Source organism: Culex pipiens, chromosome 3 (genome assembly GCF_016801865.2).
Source record: "Culex pipiens pallens isolate TS chromosome 3, TS_CPP_V2, whole genome shotgun sequence".
Taxonomy (NCBI): domain Eukaryota; kingdom Metazoa; phylum Arthropoda; class Insecta; order Diptera; family Culicidae; genus Culex; species Culex pipiens.
The window spans coordinates 182,200,642-182,213,669 of record NC_068939.1 but is presented as its reverse complement, the minus strand read 5'-3'; the positions used below and the strand labels follow the sequence as shown (position 1 = coordinate 182,213,669).

At 43.3% G+C, this 13,028-nt stretch overlaps 3 protein-coding genes across 5 annotated transcripts in view; 1 reads left to right on the top strand and 2 right to left on the bottom strand.

Annotated features, from left to right (window-relative positions):
- Positions 1–82: 82 nt before the first annotated feature.
- LOC120416163 (DNA-dependent metalloprotease dvc-1-like) lies at positions 83–1,790 on the bottom strand. Its single transcript, XM_039577844.2, has 2 exons — positions 1,072–1,790; positions 83–1,014 (listed from the first exon to the last, which is right to left on the bottom strand). The coding sequence occupies exons 1-2, from the start codon at positions 1,645–1,647 to the stop codon at positions 169–171; spliced, it is 1,422 nt and encodes a 473-aa protein (XP_039433778.1). The 5' UTR covers positions 1,648–1,790; the 3' UTR covers positions 83–168.
- A 59-nt stretch (positions 1,791–1,849) lies between these two features.
- LOC120416162 (GATOR complex protein WDR24) overlaps positions 1,850–13,028 on the top strand; it is a 32,691-nt gene continuing 21,512 nt past the window's right edge. The window contains exons 1-3 of one of the 2 annotated variants that reach the window (XM_052710530.1): positions 1,850–1,984; positions 2,049–2,611; positions 2,670–4,344. In XM_052710530.1, the coding sequence (XP_052566490.1) occupies positions 1,879–1,984; positions 2,049–2,611; positions 2,670–4,343 (2,343 nt within the window). In that variant the 5' untranslated portion in view covers positions 1,850–1,878 and the 3' untranslated portion in view covers position 4,344. Of the gene's footprint in view, positions 1,985–2,048; positions 2,612–2,669; positions 4,417–13,028 lie in introns of those variants that run through there. The other variant, XM_039577843.2, reaches the window with a different exon arrangement.
- Positions 6,240–13,028, bottom strand: part of LOC120416161 (proton myo-inositol cotransporter hmit-1.2-like) — a 33,396-nt gene continuing 26,607 nt past the window's right edge. For both annotated transcript variants that reach the window (XM_039577842.2, XM_039577841.2), the window contains exons 2-3: positions 8,009–9,482; positions 6,240–7,949 (exon numbers count right to left, since the gene is read on the bottom strand). In XM_039577842.2, coding sequence (XP_039433776.1) covers positions 6,273–7,949; positions 8,009–9,241 — 2,910 coding nt within the window. In that variant the 5' untranslated portion in view covers positions 9,242–9,482 and the 3' untranslated portion in view covers positions 6,240–6,272. The remainder of the gene's footprint in view (positions 7,950–8,008; positions 9,483–13,028) is intronic.

The following is a 13,028-nucleotide window of genomic DNA, read 5'->3' as shown; positions in this document are numbered from 1 at the left end:
TCTGCAGACAAAAAATCGTAGAAAACGTAAAAATGTTTCTCACGAAAAACGGATTTTGAAGCAAAATTGAATGGAAAGTATGTTATGTTGAAATACAGTTTAATAAAAATTACATAAATTTAAACAGTACAAGATATCAATGAAATGGAATGCTCCTAGGGCAGTATCTTACAGAAAACGTCTTTTTTTAATGCGCTGATAGTCAGCGATGGTGGAGGACGATCCCAGCGCTCTGTTGTCCACGGTCGACGTTGAGGCCGAATAGTTCGGCTGCACATTCAGACTCGGTCTGTGCTCCTCCGTTCCGTTCTGCACGATCATCCGACGACATTTAAGCAGAATCCGCTGAACAACTCCCTTGCATCCGTCAATGTGACTCCCGAACAGCTTCCGCTTGATGCGATCCTGGCAGATTGGGCACTGCATTTCGTACGAATCTCTCGTCAGCGCGACGGATCGGTTAAAGTTCTGTATGAATTTGTCCGCCGCTTTGGTGTCCTCGGCGCGCGGGCCGTCGTCATCGAGGGACACCGTTTCCGTGAGCGTTGGAATGACTCGAGGCGTGCCGCTGGTCAGATCGATGGACTCTTTTGGGGGGAGGCGAGACTTGTACCGGCCACGAATGTCTTCCCGTTTGGGTTTCATGTACCTTACGTTGACGGCGTACCGCGTGGACACTTCTCCGTCCTCGTCGATGCGGCTCATCTCGTAAATCTTGTAGAACGTTCCGCCGCAGTTTTCCGCGTGGACTCTCCACCACTCGTTTTGCAGTCCGGGGGCGTCGTCGGTGGAGCGGACGATTCCTTGGAATGGTTTGTAGTTGTGGCAGATGCCCGTACAGCGATACCACTCAGTTCGGCAGAGGGTGTTGGTGTTTGTGAGCCGATGGCTGAAGCTGATGTTGGTTTGCAGCATACGGTTGATAAAGATCATCATTTTGCGGAAGTTTGCACCGTGACCGTTGTTGGGCTCTTGCACACCTTCCAGTTTCAGGAAGGCGTGTATCATCTCGTGCTGAAATAAAACAAAAGTTAATTAAGATGTTCTTTAAAGCAAGATTTAAAGATTTACAAGCAGTATACTGATAATTTCGATTCTCGGCCTCAGAGCCAGCAAAGTTTCATTCAACACAATCGTATATCTCCCATCGGTTGGATCGTTAAAGTTCCGGTTCGTACACTCCTTCCCAATTGCCTGGCTCCACAGTACCCGGAAGTTCTTAGCCTTGAACCGCGACTGGAAAAACAGCTCGTCGAGCCGTAGAAACATTGCCTTCAAATCCGGCATGACCTCAACAAACTTCCACTCAAAATTGTTCTCCGGATCGACGTAAGTTTGCAGCTCTTCGATAAAGTACTCCTGCGCGTTCAGATCCCTTCGCTCTGCTCGGTAAAACTTTACCGGTGGCGGCGAATCCGCCGTGGAAACTTCCCGCTCCACCTTCACAATGGCCGGTCCCTGCACAATAACGTCGTCGTCATCATCGCCCTCGGACAACTCTATTGTCTCGGCGTCGAATCGTTTCTGCAGCTCCGTGGCCAGCAGGATGGAATCCTCGTCACCGGAACTGAGCTCGACGAGCTCGCGGTCAAACTGTTCCTGCAGCTGGCGGGCCAGCGCCAGGTCCGGGTCTTCCGTCGCGGACATGGTTCTGCTGCTGTTTCAGGAAAGAACTTGTTATTATGCAGTTTTTGCGCCACTTTGCACGATACGGCAGTGTTGCCAGCTTCGTGTGCGAGACGTCGCGATTTTGCTGAACTGTCAGTCGAGTCAAAACAAAAACACGCACAGGTTGGTTGATCGGAACGAAATTCGCGATTTAAACCGAGTTTTAACAAGTTTTAACGGAAAAGTGGCGAGATTTGGTCGGTTTGCGCCATGAACGAGGACCGGACGTGCTCGATTCGCATCTGCCAGGACGGGCACGCGAATGCGCTGGCGTTGAATCGCGAATCGACGCAGATTGCCGTGGCGGGTCGTTCTCGTGAGTATCTTTATCTACATAGGGGATGTCGGGGCAAGTTGATTTAAATTTTGAAATATTTTAGTGCTGAAGGTATTCTCAATCGAGAATGATGGCTTTACTGAGGTGTGCAACATGCGTGGAGGTAAGAACCAGAATTTGAGCACCTCCTCGAACGACGTGGCATGGAGCGCGCTGGACTCCAATATCCTCGCTACGGCGGCCACAAACGGAGTCGTTTCGGTGTGGGACCTTTCGAAATTTGGTCGCCAGAAGCAACTTCTGGTGTACGCCGAGCACGAGCGCACTGCCCACTCGGTGGCGTTTCACGGTGCCGAAGCGAATCTGCTTATTTCCGGGTCCCAGGACGGGACGATAAAGTGCTTCGACCTGCGCACGGACAAGACCGCCATCAACACTTACTTTAGCAATTCGGGGCTGGACCCGGTGCGGGACGTCAAGTTTAGTCCGCACGCGCCAAACACGTTTGCGGCGGTGTCCGAGAACGGGACGGTTCAGCTGTGGGACATTCGCAAGAACGATCGATGTACGACACAGTTTACGGCGCACAGTGGACCGATCTACACGTGCGATTGGCACCCGCAGCACCAGTGGCTGGCCACCGGAAGTCGGGATAAGCAGATTAAGGTGAGTTTCTCTTTTTTTCACAAATCAGTTTGATGTTAAAAGCAACGTTTAATTTCAGATCTGGAACACCAATCCGAAAAATTCCTCGCTGGAGAATCCGAAAAATGTTTCGCTCGAGTACAGCATTCACACGATCGCCGTTGTAGGACGGGTTCGCTGGCGGCCGGACAAAATGTACCACATCGCGAGCTGCGCCCTGGTCGTGGACAATAATATTTACATCTGGGACGTCCGTCGGCCGTTTATTCCGTACGCCTCGTTCAACGAACACTCGAACGTGACGACCGGCATCGCATTCAAGGGGAACGATTCGCACATCTTGCTGTCCACGAGCAAGGACTCGACCGTGTTCAAGCACATGTTCAAAGACGCGGCCAGGCCGGCGTTGAGAGCGAATCCGCAAGGAGCTAGTTTCAACTACAAGGGCGATTTGTTGTACGCGTACAAACTGAAACCTCCGACGCCTCCGCCGGTGCAAAAACCAAGTCTGCTCGGAAGTCGACAGAAGACGCCACCCTCTACGGATCAGTTTCATCTCGCCAAGTCTAGCTTGAATCATTTCCTGACGAAAGCTCCCATTTCCAAAGACGTTACAAAGACTTCTCTGCTAAAGGATTTCTACTCGTTAAAAGGTTGTGCCAACGAGTACATTCTGGACGAATCGCAAGGAGAGTGTAATTTTACGGAAATGTGCGCCCACAACGCTGGAGTGGCGAAAAAGTACGGCAAAACGAGCGTGTCTTTCCTGTGGAACTTCATCAGCCAACTGTACGCGTACTCCTCCATCGCAAACCTAAAGCTGGAACAACGAAACTCAAACGCAAGCCAGGGCCAAAGCTCAAATCGTCTGATGGCACAAAACTCCAACCAGTCGAGCTCGGGCCGCCCCGAAGACAAAACTGGAAGCAATCCAAACGTTGGCTCCGCTGGACAGGTTGCGAGCTGTACTGATGACTTCCTAGATTTCCTCAACCCCAAAAGCGATCTAAACTCGCTCCTCTCCGGAAAAGGCCAGCTACTCTCCGTCGAACCAACCGGCTGTGACTTTGTGTTTGGCGAAACGGAACTCACCTTCGACAATGTCAAATCTTGCCGCGACGGCTTCCTCTACACCGGACCGCACGACCTAATCAAAGACTACACGTTCCCCTCGTCAAACGTGATGCACGATCTGCAAGCTCACCCCAGGAAGGACCTCCGCGACAACGCCCAGGAAAACTCCCCACCACCAAACCCCCCTTCCTTCCTCAAAATAATCGAAAGCAACCCCGTAAACCCGCCGCTCTGGCAACCCCACCAAGTCCTCGCCGACTGTCTCTGCCTTCAAACGGAAATCGGAGACGTCCAAACCTCGTCCTGCATCCTGCTGGCCCTCGGCGAACGCCGTCACAGCCTCCAGATCGACCAGACCGTGTACGAAAATTGGCTGCTTTCCTACATCGAACTGCTGCACCGCCATCAGCTGTGGAACGAGGCGACGAGGGTCATCAAGGCCGGAAGCTGGATCCAGTCGGTCGCCGAGATGAACCAACAGTCGACGACGATGCACCTGAGTTGTGGGGATGGGCGATCGGTTCTGGGGTCCAAGTGCAGCGTGTGTAATTCGGTCGTGCGCGGACTGTACGCCTGGTGCCAGGGCTGTTCGCACGGTGGCCATTTGTTGCATCTGAAAAGCTGGTTCCAGAACAATCCGCGGTGTCCGAAGTGTGGCCACCTGTGCGAGTATGAGTAAGGTAGGTGTGTTTTTTTATTCTATTTTTCAGAGTTTTATTGATATTTTTCTAATATATTGTGGCTCGATGTAACGCTTCGCGCCGTATTGATTTTGATGACCGCCCTGAATCTCACAGTTTTTGAAATATCAGAAAAAACGGTACAAATCTGAGTGAAAGTAAAATCAAATTGAGCCATTAAAATATCAAAATATTAGTCCCAGTCAAGGCCTGACAAAACAAATTTTCAAAAAAAAAATCTTAAAAGTAGCTCGTGAAAATGTTAAAAATAAATAAATTTAGAAATTTAATAATTAAAAATACGGAAATTAAAAAGTTTTTTTTTCGTGACATGCTGTTAGCAAAAAATTCTGGCAGTTTGTTTTTTTTTAATTTAAGTAGAAACATAGATTTTATGATTTTTTTTAATTTTGAAATTTTAGAAATTTAGAATCTCAACATTTTAAAATTTAAGAATTATAAAATTTCAGAATTTCGGAATTTAAGAATTTCAAAATTATAGAATTCTAGAATTTTAGAATTTTAGAATTTAAGGTGTTTTTTTCAGGGCATTAAAATATACATTTTCATCTATGTATTATCAAAACAAATTTGAAGACATTTGGTTATATCATTGCCGAGATACAGCTATTTGAATTTAGCAGTTTCAAAAAACGGGTGCCACGATATCTCAACACTGCCTTGACCAAATCGTCGACCAAAATTTTAGTGAAGACTCATTAGACGGTCCTGTGTGCATGACGAAAGCCGATTTTCAAAAAACTTATTCCAAAAAAAGATAAAAATATTTTTGTTTTTTTTTTATATAAAAAATAATCAGTTTTTGATTTTTGTATTTAAAAAAAACATCATTTCAAAATCGGGCTTCGTCATGCATACGGGATAGTTCTTCAGAGTCTGCACTCCAAATTTCAGCCAATTCGGTCCATCCCATCACGAGATATCGTGGCACCTGTAAATCAACTCAGTGTTTCGAGAAAAACGCTTAGAAAGTTTGGCAGTTCGCTTTGCGCACGACAAAATGTTGAGCTTAAAATCGTCTCTCACTCAGTTTAATCATGTAATATCTTCATGAAAGTTTCAGGAGTGATTGAAAATCATCTTTTTAGTGGATTCAATTAATTTTCTGTAAAATGATTTTTTGTGATTTTCTACATGTAAGAATTTTAGAAATTTAGAATTTTGGAAATTTAGAATTTTAAAATTTTAGAATTTTAGAATTTTAGAATTTTAGAAACTTTAGAATTTTAGAATTTTAGAATTTTGGAATTTTAGAACTTTAGAATTTTAGAATTTTAGAATTTTAGAATTTTAGAATTTTAGAATTTTAGAATTTTAGAACTTTAGAATTTTAGAATTTTAGAATTTTAGAATTTTAGAATTTTAGAATTTTAGAATTTTAGAATTTTAGAATTTTAGAATTTTAGAATTTTAGAATTTTAGAATTTTAGAATTTTAGAATTTTAGAATTTTAGAATTTTGAATTTTGAATTTTGAATTTTTGAATTTTTGAATTTTGGAATTTTAGAATTTTTGAATTTTTGAGTTTCTGAATTTTTAAATTTTTGAATTTTTGAATTTCTGAATTTTTAAATTTTTGAATTTTTGAATTTTAGAATTTTTGAGTTTTTTTTTCAAAAGGTCCAAAAAGCAAAAACTGAAAATTTGGTTTATTGGACCTTTAAAAAAACTCCAGAATTTTAGAATTTCTGAATTTTAAAATTTTATAATTTAGAATTTTAAAATTTTATGATTTATGAATTTTAGATTTTAAGAATTTTAAAATTTATGATTTTTTTTAGAATTTTAGAATGAAAAAATATGCGAAAGGTGGAAGCAAGCATTTCACAAACTATTAAAAAAAACAAATCAAACGTAATCTTCTAAGTACTATCTACAACTATTTACACTTTATTCACAACCTGACGCTACATCTTCGTTTCACTCATGTTAACCCTACTTCCGACGAAGCCCCGATTTTCGCGCCCCCCAATATCCAGCAGTGTATTCAAACTGCCCGAGTTCTGCCGATGACGCAACATTCCGATCTTCAACAGGTGCGCATCCGTTCGCAGCTCCTCATCTACAACCTGTTTCTTCAAATCGTGCTGACTCGTGGTCACGGGACTGTTTTCGTGCCCCGTTTGCTGCTCTCTTTTGCGCAGAAATTCCTCGAACCGTTTGCTGCTGTCCCACTGTTTGACGTCAAAGTTCTTGAGGGATTTGTCGGTGGACGACGGCTTTTTCTTTTTGGGCTTTGCTTTGACGGGTTTGGTAGATTCGTCCGAGGTTACGATCGTTGGAACTATTGGAGGGATTTGCTGTTGCTTGGAGTCGGAGATTCTACGATATCGCTGGATTGCTGGTGGGGTTTCCGATGCGGCTTCTTTGGGATCTTCGCTGATCGTGAGGGTTCCGTGGTTCTTCTCGAAGAGAGATACTGGGGAGGGTTGTTTCTGTTTGTCCTCTTGTCGCGACGGTTTGCGATCACTTCCGCTCATGTTGTAGGTGCAGACGGAGCCTTTGGAAGAGTTGGACGATTTGTTGGAGCAAACGCTGATCTTGGCCGATGTTCGGGAGGCTTTGCGTGGGTTGGAGGTGGTGGAACTCTTGCGTGATTGGGCGCCGAATTGCTGGGAAATTTTCCGGATTCGTCCGACGTCGTCCTTTAGTGGGTGTGGTCTTGGTGGCAGGGGTGGAGGTGGGGCGAATGCCGTAGCGAATCCTCGTGGTTTTGGCTTTGGTGGAGGATTTTCGATGTCCAGATGAATGCTTCGCTTGCGCTCGGACATGAAGAACGCTTCGATTTCCACAAGACTTTTGCCTTCCGTTTCCGGAAGGAACTTGTAGAGAGCGGCCGCACCTAGGAACGTGATCGCTGAATAGGTCCAGAATGTTCCTGGGAGGGTTAGGGTGGCAAGCATTTTTAGAAACAGTTTATTCGCTAGGAAGCCGAATATGTATCCAGTACCTCCGGCGATACCGGAGGCTCCGCTTCGAATCGATGGAGTGAACAGTTCGCCAATCAACATCCACGGAATTAAGCGGATGCCCATGTGAGTGAGGAATGCACTGGCAAGGAGAAGCGTTAGAGGTAACCAGAGGTATTTGTTTTCGCTTGCGTTTGGTATCTGGACTAGAAGATCTTTAGGTATCGCGGACTTTACGTACTCTCCGTATCGGATGCTACTGTTGAGCGTGTCGTCGTACGATCCGTTCAGATAGTACGGTGTGAAGCTTTGATCGTCGTACACAGCTCCGCTGATGCTGTCAGTTGTCTCGTTGATCGCGTTGGAGAGGTTCGCGATTGCAGTAAGCCGCTCCGTGGTGTGATTCAGCGGAATAACAGGAATTTCCGTCTTGATTGCGGACACATTCGCGACCACGTTTCCCACGGACGATCCAGGAATGGAATTTAAAAAGAAAGCATATCCAGCGACGGCGAAGAAGCAGCACGCACATCCGATTGTGGATACGAGAACCAACGGGCGCTTCCCGCTGAAGTGTACGAGACCAACGCAGAAGAGGGTTCCCAGCAGTTCCGCGACTCCTAGGAATACTGTTGCGTAGTACTTGTCGATTGGGGCTTTCAGTGTGTGGAATATCTGGAAGAAAATAAACGTTTTAATAACCGTAAAGTGCTTTCTCTCCACCTTGATCTCACCTGGACCGCGTACGTCTGCAGCGTAGTCATCCCGGAAAAGTGTCCAATGAAGAAGCACAAGCTGATAATGGCAAACGGTTGCAGGAACGACCGCTTGGTGTAAAGCCGCATCCGTTCCGTGGCGCTGTAGTCCTTCTCCATCTCAATGGTCTGCTGGGTGTGCTTTTGAATCTCGTAAAACTCGATCTCGACGTCCTCCACGGAAACCCATCCGCGGAGCCAGGCAAGGGAACGTTTGGCCTGCGAATATTTTCCCTTTCCCGCCAACCAAACGGGACTCTCGGGAACGAGGAAAAGGAGCAGGAACGAAATTACCGGAAGAGAAGCGCTGACGAGGGCCACCGTCCTCCACCGGAGAAAGCTGCCCATAAGAAACTGGATCAGAATCCCGATTATAACACACGTTGATCCGGTAGCGGCCAGCATACCACGCAGCTTCGGGGTCGTAACTTCCGCCACATATGTCAGCACCGGAGCTTCACTAAGCCCACCGCTGAAGCCGGCCAGCGCAAGTCCGCAGTACAAAAAGTGAACGTCGCTCGCAAAGTGAAACAACAGCCAAGCAATCAGAATCGGAATGTTCACAATCTGCATCGCCCGGCGTCTTCCGATCGGTTGCGTAAGCATCCCCGAGAACACGCAACCCAGCGGCACGCAGATCAAGTTGATCGAGCTTAACCAGGAGATTTCCTCCTTGCTCAGCGTAAAGTCTCGCTCCAAGCTAGCCTCGCGTCCGTCACCGCCCTGAATCGCAGGAATCACGATCGTGGGAAATCCAAGCGTCATTCCGTAACCCAGCAGGAGGACGTTTTTCACGCTGACCGCGAGAAATTGCGCCAGCGCGGACCTATTTGAGCACCGATCTTCACCAGAAGCGTCACTACCGTACTCCTCCTCGTCTTCTTCGTCTTCGTCAAGATCGGCAATGTACGCATTGTTGTTGCAGTACTCCGACTTTCCATGCACCAACCCCGGATGAGCGTGGTGCAGCTGCGACATAAACTCATACTTGACGTCCTTATCGTTCAAATCAGTCCCGCTCTGCTTCCGTATCGCCAGCCCGAACGGATCCGGATCCTTGAACTTCTCCCCCTCAAACTTAAACTTTCCCTGCTGCTTCCCGTACTGGGTCTTCCGGACGGCCAACTGGTACGGGTCCGGGTCCTTGAACTTTTCCCCCTCAAAGTTAATCTTGGACTTCCGCTTCCGGCCCTTCCGCTGAGCGTTGGTCATTTTAGATTTAGCGCTGCTCTTCTTCTTCTTTTTTACTTTCAACTCTTTGAATTCAGCTTGCAGCTCGTGGTAGTCGTTGTATTTGCTGGCATCGTACTGCTTGGACTTGCCCTTGTTTAGCTCGCGATAGTTGCTAAAGGCGTCGTTTATCTCCGGATTGCGCGGATCGTACTGCTCCCTGTAGTGGCTGGGTTTGACCGGCAGCCGGATGTTGTCGTTCAGCTCGGGGTTGTGATTGTATCTGAAATTTGTAAATGATTTACTATTATTTGAAAAATATAACGGGGTAGTTACGAATAAGTAGCTATTCCTGATTGGAATGTTGGAGGAAAAACACTGAGCCGACCAAATAACTAAACGAATTTCAGAAATTTCAAATTTTAGAATTTCAAAATTTTAGAACAACAGAATTTTAGCATTTTTTGTATTTTAAAATTTTAGAAGAGCAATTCCAGCTGAAAACAGAAATTTTTTAGGTACTTTTTTCTCGACCATCTCTGATTTCAATGAAACTTTGTAGACATGTTATCCTATCCTATGAAACAGCTTTACGAACAGCAGAACAAAGAAGAGGGAGAGATTTCTTGGGGCTTTTCTTCGCCCTCTCTGGCTTGCTTTAGCTGCCGCTGCTGCCCATTTGATTTTTTTTCTTGGCCGGTTCCTTCCGAAGTGCATATACCGCTTATCAAAAAGTGGTCAAAGACAAACGTGTAGGAAATTTGACGGGCTTTTACACTGAAAGAAAAAAAACACTCCGCTTTTATGAGATTTTCTGATTTTTAAATTTAAAAGTCAAATTTGAAGGTGAGTCCACGATTTCTTTGTTTAAAATTTTTGTGAAAATGGCCTAAGATATTATAAAAAGACTCACGTAAAATGCAGGATGGAGCAACTCTCCCAAAAAAAAAAAAAAAAAAAATGCAAAAATCATATATTGAAACTTTTTTTTTAAAGTGCTCTAAACGTCAAAATTTTCAAAAACCGAATACGGAAATCGATTCTCCAGACAATTTTACATAAAAGTTTTCATATTGACCACTGTTCTAAGTCCATAAAAGTGGTGTGTTTTTTTCTTTCAGTGTATTTTTGTTCGGAAAGCCCGTCAAATTTCCTACAAGTTTGTCTTTGACCAACAATATTTCAAACACTTACGCCATTCTCAAACGTCATCATCGAGTGAAACTGGCTCCATATATACAAAAATGGCTTATATAAGCGTAGGATAACATGTCTACAAAGTTTCATTGAAATCGGAGAGGGTCCGGTACAATCGATTCCCTATTTGGCATGGAATTGCTCAGAATCTCAGCATTTTAGAATAGCAGAAATTTAGAACTATTAAAAATTTAGAATTTTAGAAATTTCTAAATATATTATTCTCAGGATTTTTAATCAAATCTTTCCCTGAAAATGAAAAAAAAAAGTTTTTGCACAATAAGAAACAATGAAATTTGTTTTTTTTTTTTATCGCAATTCTGAAGCGAATGACCCAACCCTTTGTTCCCTTAATAAAATCAACGACAAATGTTCGCAAATCCAGTTCAAAAACAATCCAGTTGTGGAAGGCTAATCAACCGAAATTCCTTACATCTATGGAATAACCCTTCATTAGCATATCCGCGCTGTAACGGTACTTGTTCCTTCGGAGATAAGGCAATCCACTAATTTAACGGCTCGTGAAAATTGATCAATCGAAGCGCCACACGCACGACTCTACACAAATCGCTGGTCATTTCGCTGCCGGATTTAAATAAATTAGCGTCTCTTCTGTTGAGTTCGCACATCTCACAATGAGAAGATCTGTGTGTTTGTTTTGAGCGACAACAAAAAACCCAATTTCTTATTTAATTGTTCATGGAAATTCAGAAGAATTTTGACAATGAACGTCAGTAATGGCCAAATGTTTGAACATCCAAATAAATATATATTCAATTGTATTTGCGACAAAACAAGATCTGTCTGAAACAAACCTGCCCCGAAGCGTCATACTTTCTAGCCACTTTTTTTGAATGGATGCTCATTGTTTCTTTAAACTCCATCTCGCAGTTCGTTTAAAAATAGTGACTTGAGAAATAATTTCCAGTCCGCTGACCAATATTCTTCGCCCCAAGGACGAATTGCTTTATTTTTAGCACTGATCGTCACTCTGCTGCATTGCTGGCGGAATTCGCGGATTCAACTCCTTTGCGAGCAGCACAAATAATATAAAAAAAAGCATAACCGCGATAATTTGTTTGCCTTTGCGAGGCTTGGCGCAATAAAAAGATCGTGTACCTTTTCAGATATTGAGTATTTATTACCCGGCGCGGGTGGCTTGTAAGGACACACACTGCAAAAATGTTTATGTTTTGTTGAGGCCAGACACACTTGTTTTCGCACTCGAGAAGATCGATTTCCGTGAAATTTTAAAGATGAGTTAAGTGAGCGAAGATCATAATATTTCCTCGATCTTGACAATCTTCAAGTAATCTGGTTATGTAATTTGATCAAATATTTTTCAACCGACACTTGCGATCCAAAGTACTTCAATCAATCCGACAAAATCGATTATTTAAGTTGCAATTTAACGTCTACACTACGTCACTTGTGCTCTAAATAACTGGACAAATACAAGCATCCACACTATACCATGGCTTCTGAATTTGGAAAATTAGCACGTCATAACTTTGAAGCAACAAGCACATTTTCGACAACCGCAATGATCTGTATATCGAGCTTTTGAAGAATGAACAAGTATCTCATTTCCACCCTCTACTGATCTAGTTTTTATATCATTTTTATAATTTTCCAGGGGTAACCGTCGACCTATTTTTTTTGTTGTGGCAATTTTTGGAATAAATTACAATTTTTGCTTGTTCTACATTTTTTCTAGAGTCCTATAAACATATGAACGACAATAGGTAATAGAACCTTGTTTAAAAAAAAACTCTAGATTTGACCAACTCACTCCGAAACACAGAATATTTATTGTTTATATACTTACAATAAACATTGTGAGAGCTTTTTCTATTAGCAATCAATAACCATACTCTTTCTCAAATTCACATTTTTGATCAAGTTTAAATAAAACAAGGTGCAGGTGGTTATGTTATACATGACCAATATGACAATTTACTTTGCAAAAAGCTCTTAACATTTACTCTATTTCATAATTGAAAAAAAAAAAACATGGTTGAAAACTACTGTGAACTCTATTTATTTTTGTTTTTTTCATCATTATTTTATATGGCGAACTTTCAGGTTTCGGTGCTTGTGGTGCGTACGTACAACGTAAAGAAGCTGCCCTGGTGCAGAGACGCATCGAGCTCTACAGGCTCAATAAAAACTCCTTACCTGCTCTGTATGGTAGAACAGAGCTAAGCTCTGTATGCAGGGAACAGAGCCAGCTCTGTATGGGGAAAATAATATTGAATTGCATATATCTCAAAAACGATAAGTTTTAGAAAGTTGACATGTTCTAGAAAATTGCTGGTACCAAAAGGTTCTATATTATTGTCTCAGACGTCATTACAATTTGATTGATTTTAGTTGCGCAAAACAAGATAAAACTATTCATTTTCTAAGATACAAGGTATAGAATATTTTTGTTTTCGACAAAGTTGCTCAACTACCAAAAATGAATAACTCTCTCGAAGAAACCAAAGCTCTATCTTCAATAGATACCGAAATAAAAAATTAAAACTATTTTTATAATAAATACTGCTTGCGACAAACACAAAGCGACCGCGTCGTAGGCACAGGTAATATGAGGCATGTTTGGTAGAGATCGTCTGATGTGAAAACTAGT

What these genes read in the sequence shown, in the direction of transcription:
- LOC120416163 (XM_039577844.2), bottom strand. Translation starts at nt 1,647, where the DNA reads ATGTCCGCGACGGAAGACCCGGACCTGGCGCTGGCCCGCCAGCTGCAG. An exon ending in AAATTATCAGTATACTGCTT is followed by an intron (nt 1,015 to 1,071) that starts GTAAATCTTTAA and finishes GTTTTATTTCAG; the next exon opens with CACGAGATGATACACGCCTT.